The sequence below is a fragment of the Corapipo altera genome, unplaced genomic scaffold (assembly GCF_003945725.1).
Source record: "Corapipo altera isolate COAL_440 unplaced genomic scaffold, ASM394572v1 0, whole genome shotgun sequence".
NCBI lineage: Eukaryota > Metazoa > Chordata > Aves > Passeriformes > Pipridae > Corapipo > Corapipo altera.
Window position 1 is genome coordinate 211,254 of NW_020884872.1, and position 21,023 is coordinate 232,276.

The 21,023-nt window shown below is 47.9% G+C and overlaps 4 protein-coding genes across 8 annotated transcripts in view; 2 read left to right on the forward strand and 2 right to left on the reverse strand.

The window, feature by feature from the left end:
* Positions 1-2,339, forward strand: part of IFNGR2 (interferon gamma receptor 2) — a 16,808-nt gene extending 14,469 nt beyond the window's left edge. The window contains exon 8 of the mRNA XM_027637542.1: positions 1,466-2,339. Within this exon, the coding sequence (XP_027493343.1) occupies positions 1,466-1,582 (117 nt within the window). The 3' untranslated portion in view covers positions 1,583-2,339. The remainder of the gene's footprint in view (positions 1-1,465) is intronic.
* Positions 2,340-3,738: 1,399 nt separating this feature from the next.
* TMEM50B (transmembrane protein 50B) lies at positions 3,739-13,789 on the reverse strand. Of its 4 annotated transcripts, XR_003527922.1 has the most exons (8): positions 13,682-13,788; positions 9,308-9,470; positions 8,001-8,113; positions 7,387-7,454; positions 6,617-6,709; positions 6,356-6,413; positions 4,513-4,945; positions 4,318-4,432 (listed from the first exon to the last, which is right to left on the reverse strand). XR_003527922.1 is itself a non-coding variant. In XM_027645045.1 (7 exons), the coding sequence occupies exons 2-7, from the start codon at positions 9,404-9,406 to the stop codon at positions 4,284-4,286; spliced, it is 615 nt and encodes a 204-aa protein (XP_027500846.1). In that variant the 5' UTR covers positions 9,407-9,470; positions 13,682-13,789; the 3' UTR covers positions 3,739-4,283. The 4 variants fall into 4 exon arrangements, 3 of the variants coding, with proteins under 3 accessions (XP_027500846.1, XP_027500850.1, XP_027500859.1); XM_027645045.1 differs by lacking the exon at positions 4,513-4,945 and having other exon boundaries at positions 3,739-4,467; positions 13,682-13,789; XM_027645049.1 differs by lacking the exons at positions 4,513-4,945; positions 13,682-13,788 and adding an exon at positions 12,486-13,027 and having other exon boundaries at positions 3,739-4,467.
* Positions 13,790-17,022: 3,233 nt separating this feature from the next.
* On the reverse strand, positions 17,023-20,714 carry DNAJC28 (DnaJ heat shock protein family (Hsp40) member C28). 2 transcript variants are annotated; one of them, XM_027634392.1, is made up of 3 exons: positions 20,559-20,714; positions 19,056-19,213; positions 17,023-18,374 (listed from the first exon to the last, which is right to left on the reverse strand). In XM_027634392.1, the coding sequence occupies exon 3, from the start codon at positions 18,322-18,324 to the stop codon at positions 17,224-17,226; it is 1,101 nt and encodes a 366-aa protein (XP_027490193.1). In that variant the 5' UTR covers positions 18,325-18,374; positions 19,056-19,213; positions 20,559-20,714; the 3' UTR covers positions 17,023-17,223. The 2 variants fall into 2 exon arrangements, with proteins under 2 accessions (XP_027490193.1, XP_027490201.1); XM_027634400.1 differs by having other exon boundaries at positions 18,998-19,213.
* LOC113943028 (trifunctional purine biosynthetic protein adenosine-3-like) overlaps positions 19,572-21,023 on the forward strand; it is a 43,010-nt gene continuing 41,558 nt past the window's right edge. The window contains exon 1 of the mRNA XM_027634305.1: positions 19,572-19,587. The gene's annotated coding sequence lies outside the window, so the exon portion shown is untranslated. The remainder of the gene's footprint in view (positions 19,588-21,023) is intronic.

Consider the following 21,023-nt stretch of genomic DNA (forward strand, 5'->3'; position numbering starts at 1 on the left):
TGTATTAAAATAATAAAAAAATCCTTGTAAGTGTATTTAAATAGTAAAAAATCCTTGTACAGGATATTAAAATAGTAAAAAAAAATAGTAAAAAAATCCTTGTAAGTGAATTAAAATAGTGAACAAATCTTTTTATGGGGTGTTAAAATAGTAAAAAATTTGTGTAGAGGGTAATAAAATAGTAAAAAGATCCTTTTAAGTATTAAAATAGTTAAAATATCCTTGTATGGGATATTAAAATAGTAAAAATATCCTTGTAAGTGTATTAAAATGGTAAAAAGATAATTGTGCAGGGTATTAAAACAGTAAAAAATCCTTGTAAGTGTAATAAAATAGTAAAAATATGCTTGTGCAGGGTATTTAAATAGTAAAGAATCCTTGCCCAATTTATTAAAATAGTAACTAGAATCCTTGTAAGTGTATTTAAATAGTAAATAAAGTCCAGGTAAGTGTATTAGGATGGTAAAAAAATAATTGTGCAGGATATTAAAACAGTAAAAACCAAAATGTGCAGGATGTTAAAATAGTAAAAAAAAAAAAAATCCCTGTAATGCATCCAATAGTATCCTTGTACATTATTATCTTTTAGTTCATTATCATCTTTTAGTTCATTATCATCTTTTATTTCATCATCATCTTTTATTTCATCATCATCTTTTATTTCATCATCATCTTTTATTTCATTATTATCTTTCATTATTGTCTTTTCTTTGGTTATTATCTTTTATCTTTTATTTCATTATTATCTTTTATTTCATCATCATCTTTTATTTCATTATCATCTTTTATTTCATTATCATCTTTATTTCATCATCATCTTTTATTTCATTATCATCTTTTATTTCATTATCATCTTTTATTTCATTATCATCTTTATTTCATCATCATCTTTTATTTCATTATTATCTTTTATTTCATTATTATCTTTTATTTCATTATTATCTTTTATTTCATTATCATCTTTTATTTCATTATTATCTATCTTTTATATCTATCTTTTATTTCATTATCAGCCCTGGGAAGGCTGATGTGGGAGGGAGGGGGAGCAGAGGAGTGGAAGCAGGAGGGGGAAGAGTCCCCAGGGATGTGTGGGGACAGGAGAAGGTGCAGCTCTGCCTGACCTGGACCAAACCAGGCCCTTGGAGCTCATTTCTCCATCAGGCCCTCGCTGGATTCCTGCAGCTGGAGGTTCTTAACTCAGAGGGACTGAACCAGCATGAAAAGCCTGGCCAAATTTTATTATAAAAGCCCCCAAAACACCCAACCGGGACCTGCAGCTGCTGTAACTGACTCGAAGGGATGTTTGTGTGATTGGTTTTATTTTCCTCCCCCACAGAAATGAGGTATTTTTAACTTGTCCAGTGCAGTTTAAGGAAGTCCAGGATGGAATATTCCCAGCTTGTTGTCTCTGGAATTTCTCACCCATGGACAGGGGTCTGAACTGTTGTTCTCTGGATTTTTGCAGTTCCTCAGGGACCCTGCCATGCCTGGCTTGGAGGAGCTGGACAATTCCCCGGAGGATGAGCCCCAGGCTCTTGTGGCTGGAGAAGGAATCCAAGCCTGGAGCAGCAGCCCAGGGTGACAGCTCTTCATCCAACACCCCCAGGGACAGGGAAACCACTGAGGAGCCCCCCCCTGAGTGTCCCCTGGCCCAGGGTTTCCAGCAGCTGCTCCCAGGGCGTGGCTGCTGCCGGGACAATCCCGAGCAAAATATGGACCCTGGGATGTGTCTCGGGGGCTTCTCCTGAGCTCCCCCAGCTCCTCGTTCTGCCAGAGACACTGAAAAGGAGGAACAGGGAAGGGAAACGAACACTAAACTCAGAAAAAGGTTAAATTCCCACCCCAGGTTGGGATAAAGCTTTGAGGAATAGCAGCACTTTACAGGAGGGTGTAGGAGAACATGGGACTTTTCAGGGAGTGACTCATTGCAATGTAAATTCCTTTTATAGCTGATTTTCTTTCGTTGGCAATAATACTCTTGTTATATCCACCCCACTCTGCTTCTCTGAATCATTTTCAGCACATGGCAAACTAAAAAGAAATTTGTTAGTCCTCCCCTCTCCCCAGGATGAAGCTGTGCCACAAACTCCTCCCAGAGAGGCCTCCTCCCATCTGCTTCCTCACAGCCACCCCAGTGCCCTGCACAGCCAAACTGACTTGAAAATAACATTTAAACCGTGTATCAGTCATCAGCAGACACTAAAACCTCTTGTTCACCACCAGCAAAGGGAAAGTTGGCTGAGAGAGATGTTTTGAGTGCCCTAAAGCACAAGAGCCCAAGTTCAGCCTCCTGTGGGGTCTGGAAGGTGTCCAATAAAGCACAAAGAACAAGTGAGCCACTTCTGCACTAAAAAGATGGGGTTTAATTGATGATTTTTCCTGGGTTTGATACAAATTGTGTAAAAGAAAGAAAAGAAAGGGGCTTGTCTGTTTGCAGATGACTCACGGGAGGGGCCTGGGCCCTGTCAGAGCTGGGGGTAACTGAGGTGAGGCCCTTCCAGCCTTTCCTGGGACACTCCAGGCCAGCAGAGGCCAAAAGCTAAATGAGGTTAGTTTGCCTTGTAGAACTAATCTAATCCCCTGGGATTAGGCAACCTGCTGGCACAAGGGAGTTCTGTGAAGGCTGAGCCACGTTTCATGGCTGGAGGAATTGTTTGAGCTGCAGAATATCTGCTTTGAACCACCCCCTTCTCTGGGCTGGGCTGGGAACAGATGGGGAACCACAGCTCCCAGCAGCAACCACCTCCTGCACAATAGAGGGCACAACTGTTAAAACATCTCCTGGATACATACATACATATATAAATATAAATAAATATATATATATATTCCTGAATAAACCCTACACCAGCCTTCTGTCAGGGAAGGGTCTGTCAGGGATCTGAGTCATTAAATATTGTTACACAAACAGGCTCTATTTGTGTCAAATAGGCCAAAGTTAAAAACCATTTGCTTGGGGTACAGAAGACACAAAGAATCCCAGACTGGTTTGGGTTGGGAGGACCTCAAAGCCCATCCAGTGCCACCCCTGCCATGGGCAGGGACACCTTCCACCAGCCCAGGTTGCTCCAAGCCCCGTCCAACCTGGCCTTGGACACTTCCAGGGATCCAGGGGCAGCCACAGCTTCTCTGGGCAACCTGGGCCAGGGCCTCCCCACCCTCCCAGCCAGGAATTCCTTCCCAGTATCCCATCTGACCCTGCCCTCCCTTCCCCAGGTGAACACCTCCAGCTCTCCCAGCCTGTCTTGCCCTGTTGAAGTTCCAGTTTCAGGTACAAGATCCAGTCACTGGGATTAGTTTCAGGCCACACTCATTTCTCACCTTGTAAAAACCCGACAAACATTCCCAAGAAAGCTGCAAACCAAAGTCTGGTTGTGCTTCCTCCCTGGTGTGAACCTTGTGTCCAGGCCAGTCCCCCTCGGGCTCCTGCACATCAGCTGTGAACCCACAGGAGGGAGAACACAAGCTCACCTTTCCTGCAGTTTCCTGACATTACAACCACGTCCTGCACAGGCTGTGAGTGACACCAGTGACCCCCTCGTGTCCCTCCAGCCGGTGGCACAACGGCAGCTCCAGGGTGTGCTGCAGGTCCTGGCAGCTGGAGAGATCCCCTCGGGGAGCAGGTGGATCCCTGGCAGTTCCAGACTCCAAGCACAGCACTTACACTCAGCAGTTTGGTACCACGGGGGCAGAACTTGATACAGGGAAAGTTATAAAAGCTTTGAGACACAGGGGAGAGTCAAATGCCTTAAAACCCACAGAGAACTCGTGAGAGAAGGAGTCACCAACAGCAAATGAATGTACAAGATCAGCCCAAGGCTGTAAAACATCCTCTTCCTCCCTTCTGTGCACTCCAGACAGAAGAAACTGGATTTCAAATCATGGAAACGTGAGATAAGCACATTTTAAGTGGGGTAAAGGGCAGCCCCAAAGCTGGCACAATTTAACTGGGGCAAGGTCAGCCCTAAAGTTGGCACATTTTAAGTGGGGCAAAGGGCAGTTCTAAAGCTGGCAATTATTTCAAGGTCAGACTGTGTACAACAAATAAATCCATACCCCTATTCACCTTTTAGGTGAACTCATTCACCTGAACATTCACCTTTTAGGTACAGAAGGGGAAAAGTGCAGGAAAACTGTTCATTTATGAGCAAAAAGCCTCCCCTGGAGAAAACAACACCTGTCTGATCTCATAGAATCACAGAATCATTTGAAAGCTGTTGGTCTGACTCTCAGTTGTTCTTTATATTCCTGAAGTAGGACTGGCAGCAGTTTGTTGGAGTTTTTTATTCTAATATCAGGAAATACATTGAATACCAATTGGTATCTCTTACACTGAGCAGCATGAAATTAATTCCAAGGACTGTGGTGCCAGTAAATGTCCTTTGTGCCAGAGCCATCACAGGGCAGGAGTAGTTTGATTGCCATGCAGAACCTGCCGAGTGTAGGGACCTGCTTAAAAACCAGAACCTTTTACAAAAAAAAAACAAAACAAAAAAGCTACTTTATATTCACCTGAACAATAATATAAAATCTTAAAATCAGCTCTTATCCCAGCACAGCCCCTGCTCCAGGGATGGGCTTTGTCCTGTTTGCTCACTGACAGTTCACTGAAGCCTCAGACACGGGTGGAGGTTTGGAGGATGAAATGATGGAAAGCCTTGGGGTGGAAGGAAGAAGCCTGAAGATTCCAGCAGGAAAGCCTGGCAGGCTGCCATTCCCTTTGGAAGAGATCCAGTCCTATGTACATATTCACAAGTGTGTCCTGGGAGAAGAGGAGCTTCTTACAGAGTCTGGGGTTCGTCTCAGTCCAGGGTTTGGAAAGCAAACCAAGAACAAAGAACTGTAAATTATCTACATACAGAGAACCACGTGGTAACTATGGACCAGCCCAGGGGGAGCTCAGCCCCACAGCTCTTCTGTCCTTCCAAACTTGTAGATCAGAGTACTGAGGGGAAAAAAATAAAAGGAATAAAAATCAGACCATACATAAGGTAGTTTTAACAGTGTTCTTGACTCTTATCCTGTAAATCAGCAGCCCTGAATTTGCATTCCAGCCAGTGGTTGTATTTTGTTTCCTGGGCGTGGCTGAAGCTCAAACAAAAAATAACCAGTTTCACAGCCCTTCTGAAGGGAAAAACTGGTATTTATGGGATTCTAGGACTGATCCACAGAGTTCCAGAGCAGCAAGTCTCAGCCTGGCACCTGGAACCAAGCTGAGCATGACACGTGCTGGGATAAAATCTAAGCAGTTCCATTTTTATGAGCCAATCCAAAAGGAAATGGATCCTGTGGTGGAGAGGGCAGATCCAAATTACAAAAGCTCCATCCCTGGCAGTGTCCCAGGCCAGGTTGGATGGGGTTTGGAGCAACCTGGGCTGGTGGAAGGTGTCCCTGCCCATGGCAGGGGGTGGCACTGGGTGATCCTCAAGGTCCCTCCCAACCCAAACCAGTCTGGGATTCCAAATAAGACTAAAGATTTCAGGCACAGTGAAACTATTCTCAAAATCTGCCCTCAGCAATTTCCCACTTCAATCCCAGAGGAGATTTAGGAAGTGCTGTTTCCTGCAGGAGCATCCCTAATTTCCCAGCCAGGGCATTGCTCCAGAGCCCACTGATCTCATTCCCTGCAAAGCATTTGATGTGGGACTGGAAGGAAAAGGGTCAGCTCAGGAATTTTAAAAAAGGAGGTGATGTGAAATTTTTCAGTGACTGATCTTGGAACTGACACTATTTAATGCTTTCAGTGTCTTTTATTAATAAAATCCCTGGATTGCAGAATGCATTCTACATCTAAAGAGTTATTACAGATGCCAACTCAGTTCAAAGTGTTGTATGAGAAACCCAACAATATGAGCTGAAATAAATCCAGTGTGCTGTCACAAAACACAGTAGCACGCTCTCAGAAAATGGAATTATCACTCTTTATAACTGCAAGCTCAGCCACTGGAAGGAAATACAGGTAATATCAACTATCAGATAATTGAGCCATCGGTGTGAAACAGTCTGGAAAGGGGCAACTGAATCTCCCACCTGGTTCTGCTGGGACAGATGCCAAGGTATTTGTAGCACAGAGCTAAAAGCATCATTGCCATGATCCAAAGACACTGGCAACATCTCAGCCAGAACACTGGCTGGATCCACATTCCAGAGCTGTAAATTCAGGGAGAGCTGCACTAACAGGAGCCTGAGGGGAAGCAAGCAAGAGCCTCTCATGGGCTGGGAAGGGGCAAATCAAACCTCATTTTTAAGCTCTGGGGCAAAGGGAGTAGGAAAAAGAACTCTTTTTGCAGGAGTCTCAATGTATGGAAGCAGGTGAGCCCCTCTGGAAGGAGGGAAGTTTGTCCAGGTTACTTACCTGAAAAATATTAATGCATTTTGGAAAAACACTGCTAAGCCAGGGTACACATTAGTGTCTGCAAAGGAAGGAACAAAGGGAAAACATTGAGTTTTCAGCACTGGGAGGGGTGTCCAACACACAGCTCAGGGTCTCTGACCCAAACCTGGGTGCTGTGGCTTGGATCTTGTCAGACACCACACACACGTCCACCCTTTGGGACCTCCTGCCAAAGGCTGGCAGGAAAAGTACTTTTCTAGAGGTGAAAAGAACCCAACTCACTCTGTGTGACATATGCTCCAAAGAGGATCCACATGGAAGCAATGAGGGATCCAAACATCAGCATGAAGCCAATGAAGAGCCAGATCCGAGCACCTGCAGGGAAGATCAAAACCTCTGAGAACAGGGGGGTTGTTATCCATGTTATCCCTGGGGACAGACAATCCAGCTGCTCTGGGATGATGGTTAAACCCTGGATCAGGGACAAAACAACCCACCTGCTCACTCATGGGAAAGGAAAAATATTCTCTTTTTCTCTTGAGCTGGTTCACGAATGACACACAAAAGAGCATCACAGGCCAGTTCAACCATCAGTAAATCCCACCAGATTCCCCCTGGGGCATCTACAAATCCCATGGAAAAGGTTGCTGGGACCCACATGGGAAACAGGACAGGAATTATGAAGGGAAGCAGAGAGGACAGCAAGCCCATGGACACCACCCAGAGGGAGTGGGATGTCTGGGACACATTCCTAAGGAATGTCTGCTCCAGAGCCCACCCCAAGGCAGGACTTTAGTTCTCCCAGCAGCCACCCAGGATTTGCAGAGGAAAGTTTAAGAAGCCATGATATCCAGCAGTTGAATTTTTCTAAGTTCACCTTTTTAATAAAGACAGACCTTATCTCCAAGGGTTAATTCTGTAAAGAAATTCATTCACAGAATTCTCTCCTGCTCCTTGTCTTCAGATTATTTCTTTCACCACAAGTTGGAAAAAAACCCCAACACAGAAATAACCAGTCCTTCAACTCAGTGGGACTTTTAGAGTTAATTTACCTGTTCTTCCTAAGCATCCATCACTGTAGCTGTCTCCTCTCACCTGTGCATTGGACACAGCATTTATCCTAGGAACAAAACCAGCAGACACACTTCAGATTATCAGAAAATCAATTTAAAGTTATAAGTTAAAAATTCTGGAAAAAAATTCCTTGGCATTCTGCATAGTCACAAGCCCAAATTCCTCCTTTCTTCTTGCCAATATTGGGTGCTTCAATAAAAGTTGTTACTTCTCCTTCAAGGTTCCAGATTTACATCTCCATGACAAGAGCCAGACCATCACCTCTCCCATTTGAGGAAGTTTTGGGCAAGGAACAGGCATAAAAATTGTTTCAACATAGGAGGGAAAATGCAGTTAAATTGTTTTATATTGAGGTATTAAGTTAAGTATTGGGCTGCCCATCCCTGGAAGTGTTCCAGGCCAGCTTGGAGCACCCTGGGCTGGTGGAAGGTGTCCCTGCCCATGGCAGGGGTGGCACTGGGTGGGCTTTGAGGTCCCTCCCAACCCAAACCATTCCATGATCCTACGATTTGTCCATACTGGACATTTGTCCTGCACCACCTGGGTTGGACAGCTGGAGCTGAGTTGCTCAGAACCCCCCTGCCCCACTCACATGAAGAAGGCCAGTGTGGAGAAGACCCCACAGGTGTGGAAGGCGTGGTTCAGCTGCTCCGGCTTGGGATAGACCACGGCGGCGTCGATCATGATCCACCAGCCTGTGAAAAACTGGGAGCAAAACACAGCCCTGTGAGGAACCTGGCAGGGCACAGGGGCAGAGACAGAAACCAGGGCCAGGGGTCAGGGACAGCACTGGGTTGATTGGGTTTTAACGAGCACAAACTCTTCTGGAAAGACACTGAGTTGGACTCTAAAAGTGCTTGATGGACAAGTCCTGCACAAACCTCGGTGTTCCCAGTTTTGGAGGAGTGTTTGGGAATTGGTCACATTTCTAATCAAATTAAATATCAGGGTATGGATAAATTTATGCCCAGAGAAGCTGTGGCTGCCCCTGGACCCCTGGAAGTGTCCAAGGCCAGGGTGGACGGGGTTTGGAGCAACCTGGGCTGGTGGAAGGTGTCCCTGCCCATGGCAGGGGTGGCACTGGATGGGCTTTGAGGTCCCTCCAAACCCAAACCTTCCCTGATTCTATGAAATTCCCTGTGCAGCCTTAGAAAAGAGAGTCCTCTAACCACAGATGAGGTACAGATGATGCAGAACAGAGGTGTTCTAACTGATCTAATTATGCAGAAAATCCACGAGGAATTTTTTTTTTAAAGGGGGGCAGAAATGGTTCATCATCAGCAACGTCACAGGAATCATAAAAACGCTGCTGACAATCCCACAACACTTTAAGGAATCACAGGATGGCACCTCACAGAATCCCAGAACATGCTGAGTTGGAAGGGACCCACCAGGATCATCCAGTCCAACCCCTGGCCCTGTGCAGGACTATCCCCAGGAGTCACCCCCTGTGCCCCAGAGGATCAGCCAAACCCTCCTGGAGCTCTGGCAGCCTTGGGGCCGTGCCCACTGCCCTGGGGAGCCTGGGCAGTGCCCAACCACCCTCTGGGGGAAGAACTTTTCCTGAGATCCACCCTGAGCCTGCCCTGACACAGCTCCAGCCATTCCCTGGGTGCTGTCCCTGGTCCCCCCAGAGCAGAGCTCAGTCCCTGCCCCTCCTCTGCCCCTGCCCAGGCAGTTGGAACTGCACTGAGGTCTCCCCTCAGCCTCCTCTGCTCCAGCTGAACACACCAAGTGCCCTCAGTGCCCTCCCACGGCTCCAAACCCAGGCCCTTCCCCAGCTCCGCGGACGCTCTCGAGGGGCAGTTCAGGGGGAACCCTCCCCAGAGGTGAAGCCAAACTGCAGCTCCCCGTGGTGCTGCCCCAGGTGCCCCCAGCCCCGTGGCAGCCCCAGCTCACCAGCACCCCTGCCACGATGGAGGCCACAGCATTCCTGCGCTCGCTCCAGTCGATGCACTCGCACTCCGGCCAGCGGAAATTGTCCAGGAATCCTGCCATGGCCTCCCAGCTCACACCGGATCTTTCACCTGGATCTTTCCATGAACAGCCGTGTCCCAGGCACCTGGAACGCAGCCAAACAGAAATCAGTAACATCTGGAGATGGACAACTCTCCTGAGTGGCTTTTGCAGTTTTTTACAGGGTTAAGTATTTCACACAGAACCTTCCAGTGGAAGGTTCCCTGACCACGGATCGAGGTGATTTTAAGGTTCCCCCCCCAACCCAAACCATTCCATGATTCCACGATAAACTCAATGGATGCTTTACTGAGATATTTTTTAAAAACAACCCACCTTCAACAGAATTACAAAAGAAAATCATCACACAACCCAAAAACTTTAAGGCTTAAAAGTCATGTCACGGATTCTGGATTAGACACTAACGTTTCCAGTCTCCAAATTAGCAGACAATATAATACAGTGCTTTTCTAACACAGGGGAAAAGAAATCAACTCAGCAAGTCAACTGATACCAAGGGTAAGGAAGGTCTTGCTGCAGAGAGAGAAGGTCACAGAGAACTTTAAATATGGGAAGAGGAAAGCAAAGTTAATTAACTGATTCACAGCTACTTCAGCACCATTCTCTTTGGGTTTAGTATTGCCAACCCCCATAATTCATTTCTAGCCACTTGTTAAAGACTAACAACAAATGTCCTTCAGGATTATGTTACAGCACAGACTGATGGCGACCATATTTCTGGCTAATGTCAACAATCAGAAATTCTACACTAAGAAGTGGAATAAAAATGAATAAATAAAGAGTTTGACTGCATTACAAACACAGGTCACTGTCAGAGACTGAAATGGTTAATGATTTATGCATTCTAGGAGACTTTTGCAGGCTTTTGACTTGCATGATACCTCTGATGAGCAGTCGGGCCCCTCCCTCCCTCCAGTGCTGAAGGTGTGAAGCCCTGAAAAGGCAAGAAGCCGAGCTCGCAGGCTTTTGACTGTTGATACATCTGATGAGCAATCAGGCCCCTCCCTCCCTAAAGGCAGGAACCGGGAGAGACACAAAAAAACTCAGCACAGACCCAGGAGATGTTGGAGGCTCGAGGCATGGCCCGTGATATAATAACTCATAACTTCTTAGAGTATGGGGGCTTCCCCCCTTCACCCCCAGCAGATCAAGGCCACCACTTCAACTGACAGACATGGAAGCATCGCTGGACCCCGTGGGCGGTGACTATAGACATCTGTCCACTCTCAGCTTTTCTTTCCCTTACTCTCCCTTGCTCTTATCCTGCCTTTCTCTCCCCTGTGCATTTTCTTTCCCTCCCCAAAGGTTATCTCTGTGTCACATTGTTGTATGACAGCACCCAAACTGCTAGCATGCCTGTTAATACAGAATTGTTAGAATAAATCTTGTCAATATATGTTTTCAAACACCGATTATTTAGTGTCGTTTCGCTTTAATCCACCCCAAAGGAATTATTGATCAAACCTGGGTTACCCCCTCTGCCCCCTTTTTCCTGGGGCGGGTTGTAACAGTCACCTCCTGTGAATAAGATCAGAACGTCTGTCCTCCTGTACCCAGCTCCAGAAAGCCACAGTTGTGAGGTTACTTTAAACACCAAAATCACTGACTCAGTTCCAACATTATTTTTCGTCTGTGCAGTATCTGGGCTCAACCATCTGGCCCTTCCTTGTGTTCAAATAGCTCCATCTGGGCTCTGTTTGTCCCTCCTCAGAGCATGGATGTGTCTGTGCCCTTCCCCTCGCCCAGGCTGGATGAAAGAACTCTTCTCCCTGGGACAGAATGGCTCCAGCTCCAAAGACACTGAACTGCATAAAAACCAGCCCTTCCTTTCTGTGATTTAAAGGAGACACATTGTTTGGATTGGCAGCTACAAGGGATATAATGCTGAGATCATTAAGCCAACTTCCAATCCACAGAGTGACTCACGTTCAGCCCAGTAAAGCCCTTCCCACTGTGCACAGTCAGAGCTGAGCAATGTTCTGGGGACACCACACTCTGCACAGCCCCTGCCTGGATCACTGAGGGCTTTCTGAACATTCCTGACAAACCAGAGGCGTTTTGCTCACTTCAGAATCTGAGAAGAAACTACAGACATGGAATATGGATCGAAATGGATCATGGAAGGGACCTCAAAGCCCATCCAGTGGCACCCCTGCCATGGGCAGGGACACCTTCCACCAGCCCAGGTTGCTCCAAGCCCCGTCCAACCTGGCCTGGGACACTTCCAGGGATGCAAGGACAGCCACAGCTTCTCTGGGAAACCTGTGCCAGGGCCTCCCCACCCTCCCAGCCAGGAATTCCTTCCCAATATCCCATCTCTCCCTGCCCTCTGGCAGTGGGAAGCCATTCCCTGTGTCCTGTCCCTCCAGGCCCTTGTCCCCAGTCCCTCTCCAGCTCTCCTGGAGCCCCTTTATGCAGCCACACAGCTGTGGCTGCCCCTGGATCCCTGGAAGTGTCCAAGGCCAGGTTGGACGGGGCTTGGAGCAACCTGGGCTGGTGGAAGGTGTCCCTGCCCATGGCAGGGGGTGGCACTGGAGGGGCTTTAAGGTCCCTCCCAACCCAAACCATTCCATGATCCACATCTGTAGTTCCCAACACCCCCAGAAACAAAAGAAGAAAATAATAATAATCTGTATTTCACCGTGAAAAACCAGCTGAGGCTCCACCAGGAGCACAAGACCAGGCTGAAGTTTGTCCCCACTCAGATTAACACAGACATAGGGACAGGTTTTAGCCCAATTCCATCCTGCTCCACAAAGAGACACCTCTGCTGGAGGCAGATCCTTTCAGCTGGAATTTCTTACCTCCACAAAGGTACAAAACTCGCTCTCTGCCTTCAGCTTCCACCCACACACCTCACAGGAGGAAACAGGCAAAGCCCTTGGCATCCACTGCCCTCCAATGCCCTTCCCACAATCAGCCTCCTCCCCTTTTCCAAGGACAGACAGGTTCTCCCACTGCTCCTGGAGACATTCCTCACTCATGGCCAACGAACAGAAACACATTTGCAAGAGCAAACTGCAGACACTGAAACAGGCTGAGCACAACTGAAGCTGTAAAAACCAGCCTTGGCAGGTGGCAGCACTCAGAGTGAACCCACCTGTGTGTTATTCAGGCAGAAAACACAATGGCAGCTCAACACTTTCACCTGAAAAATCAGCTTTTCTCTCCCAAAATGAACTGATTTCACTTCAATAAAATATCAAAAGCAGCTGCAAGGAAATACAGAAAGTCTACACAAAGAAAACTGGAATATCATCAGGTTAGGAAAGAACAGACCCTCCTGTTCCCAAAAAAGACACAAAGGAGGAAGAGAAGAAACTACAAGTCAAGAAGAAAAGTCAAGTTTTCCATGAAGAAGATGCATCTTCCAGAAGCAACTCATCAGTATATGCTTTAACCCACATACACAGATGATGAAAAGTAATTCAGGAGCTTCTGTGAACATTTCTATGCAGTCCACTGTGGTTTTTTCCACTTATTCCAGTAATTCCCTGCAGTTTCACTTTCAGTTCTCCCCATCCCACAGCCCTGGGCTGTGCTAATTTTTAAGTATTACAGAAGGACAGAAGGAGGAAAGAGAGAAACTTAGACAAAAACAAGGGTGTGTGGCAAAATTATTAAAAAGTGATGGTATTTATATTTACATTCTTTGTGATGCCCCTGGATCCCTGGGAGTGTCCAAGGCCAGGCCGGACCGGGCTGGAGCAGCCTGGGCTGGTGGAAGGTGTCCCTGCCCATGGCAGGGGTGGCACTGGATGGGCTTTAAGGCCCCTCCCCACCCAAACCATTCCGTGATTTATCCCTTTACAGGAATGTGATGCTCAGCCCCGGAGCAAAGCGAGAGCTCTTTAAGAGCGCTATTAAAGTTTGAAGACTTGAGAGAGGCAGGAGAAGAAAAAAAAAAAAAACCCAGATGAATCCTGCGGTTCCCCAGCGGCCGATTCGGGCTCTAAACCCGCACCTGGGGCAGCGACATTCCCGCGACGGGGCGGGAGGAGGCAGGACCCCGAGCCGCAGCCAAAGCCCTGCCAGGAACGGTAACGCTCGAAATAAATTGCCATTTAGACGCAATAAGCCTCTTTTTTTCCCCTTCAAGCCTCACCCGCACAGCCCAAAATCCGCGCGCGGCACCGGCGGCGCCTCCCCGGGCGAGGTCAGGCGGTGACACACCTGGACGCGCCGGGGCCGGCCCGGAGCGCCCTCGCGGGCGCGTTCCCTCTCTCTGTCTGCCGCTCCCATTCCCGCTCCCATTCCCGCTCCCGCTCCCGTTCCCCCCGCCCCGACCCCCCGTACCCGCTCCTGGGCGCGACTCTTCCGCCCGCGGCCGCTGAGCCCCGTGAGTGACGCGCCCGCCCGCCAATCAGGAGCGAGCGCCGCGCGTCAGCCGGGGTTGCGTGAGAACGGAGCACCGCGATTGGTCAATGCGGTGGTGAGCCCCGCCCCTCTCCCCCGGGGGCGGGGCGGGAAGGGGCGGGGCCAGCGCGCTCCCGCCTTTCCCCTCAGGTCCCGCCCCCTTCCCCCGTCATGGCCGCCCCCCCTCAGAGCCCGGCGGCCCCTCAGAGCCCACAGACCTCCCACACGGCCCGAAATAACCCCCGCCCTCCTCCGCGCCCCAAAAAGCGCCAACATTAATATTTTCGAGCAGTTCCCGTGTCGGAATAGATAAAACTTCACCCCCAAAATGCCGTTGCGCCTCAGTCCCGTGACTGGTTTAATAAAAGCAAACGGAATTAATGAGCAGTTCGTAGGATTAAAGAATCGTGGAATGGTTTGGGTTGGGAGGGACAAGCAAAAGGGGAGTCACAAAAACATCAATAAACTAACCGAGGAACATATTCTGTCTAAAACCACAAAACAAATGCGTGACAGAAAATGGATGTTGAATAAAAGCCCCGTGAGAAGGAAAGGAAAAGAACTGGATCGAAGTCAACAGACTGAAGATGAGAGGGCACATCTCACAGACACTGAATTTAAAGAATCATGGAATGGTTTGGGTTGGGAGGGACCTTAAAGCCCATCCAGTGCCACCCCTGCCATGGGCAGGGACACCTTCCACCAGCCCAGGTTTCTCCAAGCCCCGTCCAACCTGGCCTTGGACACTTCCAGGGATCCAGGGGCATCACAAAGAATGCAAATATAAATAATATCAACCTGTGCCAGCGCCACAGGGGGCACAAAGTAAGAAAAGGGGCAGTGTGAGAAAGGCCCAGAGAGATCACAAGACAAGCTGTGGACCCATGAAATGCCACTGAAATCCCACTAAATCCTACTATAAGTTGTACTCAAAGCCCTCCTCTTCCAGCTCCCCTCCTTTTTTTCCTTCTAGTTATATGTATGGACTGTGTTCCATTAAGTCTGCAGACACCACACATCCCTGTTCCCTCAGAGAGGCAGTTTCTCCCACTAAAAATAAAGATTTACCACTTGTCTTTTTTTCTTGTAAGATTCCCTGCTCTTGCTTCTCCTTTTACTCCTCCTCGGAGCCTTCTCTGTATCTCCATGTTTGTCCTGAGATGTAATTACTCTGAAACAAAGGGATCCTCAGCAGGCCTTGACATTTACAATGTCTACAGAATAGAAGAATTTCTTCTCAAAAATCGAACCTAAAGCTCTCTTTCAGTTTTAAACCATTCCCCCTTGTCCTCTCACTTCCTTTCCTTGGAAAGCACTGACATGGATAATTAGCTCACTAACAGTGCTTGAAAGAGCCATCAGATTGTTGGGCAAGAAAGAAATTCTTCACCCTGAGAAAAAGGGATACTTCAACTAATATATCTTATATATCTTACACAAACCATCATTATCTTCATATTAAGGTATCACCTAGTGAAGCCTTTCAACCCACAAGCTGTAAGGTCACTGAACCGACACGTGGACGTTCTGGGAACAGTCAATATGTCTGGTTCTGGAAATAGCAGTGATTTCACCCTTTTGAGGTCAACGATAAAATAACATTTATCAAATTCAAATTCACAGTCTGTGGCAGCTCGAAAAATTCCTTCTGAAGGCCGTTCTCTCCTGGCTATTTCTTCCACAGCAGTTGGTATTCCTTGTTCTAGAACGATTTACTAAACACTTGTTCTAGCAGGATTTACTAAACACTGCTCTGAGGATTTTGTGAGCTCAGAGCAACAAAATTATAGACCAGCCCTGCAAAAATGTTCTCCTCCACACACCTGGGGAAAATAGAAATGTAAATTATTTTTCCATCATCATCATAAATGTCGAAGAAGTGGATTTTTGTGCCTGGCAGTTTTGATGACAACAGTGTCAGGCTGATTTAAAGTGCTGGAGTCAGGTCACACCTACTCCATTTAAACCTGAGGAGTCTGAATAAGAGCATAAAAATCCCCCACTCTGCTGATTCATCCATTACAGCAACTTCAATATTGAAACTGCTGATGCTTCACTTCATCAAGAGCCAAACTGTTTTCCAGCAGGGCTGCATTTACTGCAAACTCGTTTCTGTTTTATCTTGTGCAATGAATTCGATTTGCTCTTTAAATCTCCCACTGGAGTGGTTTAAACAGTAATTCAGATCCGATTCCTGCAGATCATAATGAAAAGCTAAATGCAATCTTTTAAGGAATATTATGTCAAAGGACTTCCAGAAAAGTACGTTTAATTTACAGTTTTCATTCTAAACAAAAATAAACTATTGAAATAAACAGACATTCAATCACACAGCTGTTGGAGCCAGGCTGGGAGAGCTGAGGGGGCTCAGCCCAGAAAAGAGAAGGCTCCAGGGAGACCTCAGAGTCCCTTCCAGGGCCTAAAGGGGCTCCAGGAGAGCTGGAGAGGGACTGGGGACAAGGGATGGAGGGACAGGAAAAGCAGGAATGGCTTCCCACTGCCAGAGGATATTGGGAAAGAATTCTTCCCTGGGAGGGTGGGGAGGCCCTGGCCCAGGTTGGCCAGAGAAGCTGTGGCTGCCCCTGGATCCCTGGAAGTGTCCAAGGCCAGGTTGGACCTTAAGGCCCACCCAGTGCCACCCCTGCCATGGGCAGGGACACCTTCCACCAGCCCAGGCTGCTCCAAGCCCCGTCCAACCTGGCCTTGGACACTTCCAGGGATCCAGGAAGTGTCGCCACACTCCCAGCCAGGAATTCCTTCCTAAATCTTGTCATGACTAATTTGCTGTAACACAGAGGCTTGAAAGACCCAGAGTGTTCACCAACAAATAAATTTCCAAGACCTGTTTCTGTGTTAAAGATCCAAAAATGGACTTCTGCACATGTACAGCCCAAGCCCAGACACTCAGAACCCTCCCTTCAGGGCCATTTAATTTAATCTTAAATAGATGAATAGACTTTTAAAATACATGCATTGAACCTGCCAACAATTTATGAGCTATAAGTATTTAAATATAAAGGTCAAACTAACACAGCACAGCAAGACTTTTGCTGCCACTTCATCTTTTAATGTGTTTTTCTTACGCCTCAATTTTCCCTTTTGAAGAGATAACAGACTGTAAAAGCGATTACACTCTGTGCTAAAGTGAAGCATTAATTTGGATTTAAGCAGAAGTAAAATGACCTGAAAGAGAGTAATGGCTTTAACCTCGAGCACAGGGGAGGTGTGAGGGGCAGAAAAAGGCCCCTGCTCCGTGACAAAAATTAACTCTACCACAGCCCAAACTGGCACATTTCCTTTAATAATATTTAAAAATAAATTCATTATTTGTAATGCAAATGCCCATCCGACAAACAAATTTCTTTTAACTGCTGTAACAGTGTGGATTTGACATTTTCAGCGTACCCGAAATTTCCAGAGTGCAACATTTCATTAATAAAGTGCATTCAAAATCTTCACAAGAGACAGGAATTAGTATTCAATTATTTCAGTGTAAAGTTTAACCACTTAAACAGAGAAGACTTCCACCCAAACCTTTTACCATCTTCCCCTTGGCTCTCCTTCGTGTCTGGATGAGAAGCCTTTTCCACCAGAGCCTCGTAAGTGTTTTGTGCTCGAACAATTTCCTTCTCTGGGCTGAAATGCACCATCTGCCTGCTCAGAATGGGAACGACCAGGTTGAAGTTGTCGACTCTCTTGTTTAGTTTCCTGATGTCTTCCACGAACTGCTCGCAGACCCGACTCCACTGCTTCTGCTCCAGCGGCGTCATGGGCTCTCCCAGCTTCCTCCTCGAGGCCACCACGCTCTTCCTCAGCCGCTCGATGGTCTCCCGGATCTCCTTCTGCAGCAGGATCCACTCGGGCTGGTACCCGTTGTCAATCAGGATCCTGTTGAGGTTGTGGGTCATGGGGTCGATGTGGGGACAGTCCGAGAATTTCTGCAGAGGTTTTCCTTTGCCCCTGAGGTTGTCGAAGTCTCCTTTGGCCATGGATTCCTGGATGAGGTCCTCCACCAACCGTTCCACCGCCTGAGTTATTTTCACCTTCTTGCTCTCCCTCACATCCTTGGCTCTCATCAGGTCAGTCTCAGGGTAGCTGCTCCCGAGCCTGTGCTGCCGGTACTCCAGCACCTGCTCCGTGGCGCGGTCCACTCGGAACTGCATGTACTGCTTCTCCCTCTGGCTCGGCGTTCCGATGCCGACGCCTTCGAAACTCAAGTAGTGCCTGTGCTGCAGGGACTTGCATTTGAACTGGTCTTCCTCCTCTTCGCTGTCCTCGCCGGGTTTCTGCTTGGCTGCCACGTCGTTGAGCACGACCCTGTAGGCCTCCTCCACCCTGATGAAGGCGGCGGGGTCGGCCGCGCTGGAGCTGCTGTCGGGGTGGTACTTTTTGGCGAGGGTTCGGTACGAGTTCCTCACCTCATCGAGGGAACATCCTTCCTCAAGCTCCAGGATTTTGTAAGAGTCCCTGACGTCGCCTTTGGGTTTGTAACCCGACAACATCCTGCAGAGAAACGGCTTCAGCTTCCTTGGGATCACGGCTCCCTGTCCCAGGAAACGGTGCCCCATGGTGTTGGTCAGCATGGCACAGAGACACTGGGGGTTTCTTCAGGTGCAGCTACATTATAAACAGCCTACAAACACATTTGGGTATGAACTGTGTTAAATATGCTTTTTTAAAGAACTCCCAGGATTTATGTCTTATCTTTATGATATCATAGAATCATGGAATCACAGGAGGACTTGGGTTGGAAAGGACCTTAAAAACCATCTCATTCCATCCCCCAGCCATGGGCAGGGACACCTTCCACCAGCCCAGGTCGCTCCAAGCCCCGTCCAACCTGGCCTTGGACACTTCCAGGGATCCAGGGGCAGCCACAGCTTCTCTGGGCAACCTGGGCCAGGGCCTCCCCACCCTCCCAGCCAGGAATTCCTTCCCAATATCCCACCTAACCCTGCCCTCCTTCAGCTTAACACCATTAATCTGCACTTCTAATTAATTAATATTGAAGTCATATTACAACATAAAATAAAATTAATTCATACTATAGTTTTCTCCTACAACAGCAGCATGGGTTTGTTTTGCAGTGCAGAATTCCCACAGAGCATTTTTATCGCCTTTCTTTTAGTTTTTGATTGATTATTTCATTGCCCTTATTGCCTATCAGCAAACTCAGAGCAGGGTAAACTGGAAATAGCCTTTATGCTGAGGGGTAACTGCTGGAACGAATCCTTCCCTTTCCCCCTCTGTACCTACACTCAGCACTATCTGAATTTCCCACTCCCACGGATCCCAATGCCTCCACATGTACAACCTGGAGCACTCCCAAAGGATGTCATCACAGCACGTTTTTGGTACTTCCCAGCAACATTTGTAGCAGTGTTCAGGTTATACATTAATTTGGGCCGGCTCTTGTACCCCAGCAGGGGCCAAACTCCTTCGCTGGTGCCAGGTAAGGCTGGAAACCTGGAACTGAGAACAGATCAATAGTGGTCAGTATTTCCCTCCGTCAGCAATTCCAGTGCTTCGGGACTGTCTGGGAAAAGAGCAAAAGGAACAGCTTATAAATCAGGTCTTTATGTAAGTTCAAAGTAGAAGAATATAACACAACCTGCACCCACCATGTAAACATAGCTAACTCCTCCTTTATTCATGGAAATAAATCCTAAGGGAAGTGCTGGATCACTGGTGCCAAGAGCTCAGGGAGGGCAACATCCCCTTGGCTGACTCAATTTCCAAACAAAAAACTAGGTCAAATCGAGGTTAATTAAGGACTAAATAGTACTTATCTGTCCTGTACATAAAAAACTGCCCTTCTGCCCCAACCCAGAAAAGGAAAAGGGGATGTTCTTGGGAATGGATCAATCCTAGATGCTTTCAGCTGATTTTGATCTATGTCACTTGTTGAGTCGTCAGCTTGTGATAATGGACTTCATCAACACGTGTTTTTTTTTAATTTATGATACAGAGTAGTGTGATATATAAATAACTGTGATTCGTGAAACAAATGGGTGATTACATCAAAATAAAACAAATGGATTGTAAAACTTAATTACATCCCCATAAAGAAATAAAACAGACCCTTACAAGGTCAAGAGGCCCTAAACCTCCCTACTATCCTAAAAATAAAATATGGGTTTTTTAGGCACCTGTTTGTCCAAGAATACATGAATTATGACTGGTTGTAGAGATAACCCCTTTTAGCTTTAGCTGTAAGAAAACCCATATATTAAATACTTAGCAAAAACCCGTAGAATGTATATGTATATGATATATGAGAATGTATGTGTATATGATATAATTAATATGCATGAAGTAGCTAAGATAAATACTAAATTTGGGAATGGGAAATTGGTCCCCATTTCTGTCACCCAGCTGGCTGCTTGCTTTTACCATATAATAAACTATTATTCGAAAACTTACAGAAACTCGAGACTTTGTTTATCACAGTAGTGATTTCTTTCGTTCTAGGTGTCAGACAAAGATAATAATTGAGGTTTATACAGCCATAAGAACCTGCGTCGCTACTACTGAAACGGAAAGAGCAATGACTACACTCTCCAATTCAATCACTGCTCAGAAAGTGACTTTCTCGTAGCTCCTCAGCCATTAATTTAATATATTTGTGCTTAAAGAAGCGTGAATAGAACCCCGGCTCCACCCAAAGGGGGGTTATCCCCGGCGGGGACTGGGAAGGGGAACCGGGCTGAGCCCCCAGGACCCCCATCCCTCCCTCCCTCCCTCCCTGTCCCGCGGGGCGGGGGGGTCTCCCCGCAGCGCCCCCCGCACCTGAGACCCCCGAGCCCCCCCGGCTCACCTGGAGCCCCGGGCCGAGCAGGCCGGTAACGGCGGCGGGGAGGAGGAGCAGAGGAGGGGGCAGCCGCTGTGACCCCGCGCTCAAGGACGGGAGGGAGGGAGAGACACAGAGAGAGGGGCGGGAACGGGGAGGGACGGAACGAGGGGGACGGAGACGGGGAAGGAGGGGGGAAGGGGGGGAGGGAGGGGAAAAGGGAGGGAGGAAAGGACGAAGTAGAAGAAGAAGGGAGTAAGGGAGGGAAGAATGGCGGGGAGAGTGACAAGGAGGGCGGCGAGAGAGGGAAGGAGGGCCGAGAGAGAGGGAAGGAGGGCCGAGAGAGAGGGAAGGAGGGCCGAGAGAGAAGGAGAGCAGAACGGGGCAGGCCGGGGATCCACCGCTGCCCCCGCTCCCCGCCAGGGGCCGCCCGAGAGCCGCGGCAGCCGTGAGGGGCGGGGCCGTGAGGGGCGGGGCCGTGAGGGGCGGGGC

What these genes read in the sequence shown, in the direction of transcription:
- TMEM50B (XM_027645045.1), bottom strand. Translation starts at nt 9,406, where the DNA reads ATGGCAGGATTCCTGGACAATTTCCGCTGGCCGGAGTGCGAGTGCATC. An exon ending in TCCACACTGGCCTTCTTCAT is followed by an intron (nt 7,455 to 8,000) that starts GTGAGTGGGGCA and finishes TTTTGTTCCTAG; the next exon opens with GATAAATGCTGTGTCCAATG. An exon ending in AATGCATTAATATTTTTCAG is followed by an intron (nt 4,468 to 6,355) that starts GTAAGTAACCTG and finishes TTTTTGTAAAAG; the next exon opens with GTTCTGGTTTTTAAGCAGGT.
- DNAJC28 (XM_027634392.1), bottom strand. Translation starts at nt 18,324, where the DNA reads ATGCTGACCAACACCATGGGGCACCGTTTCCTGGGACAGGGAGCCGTG.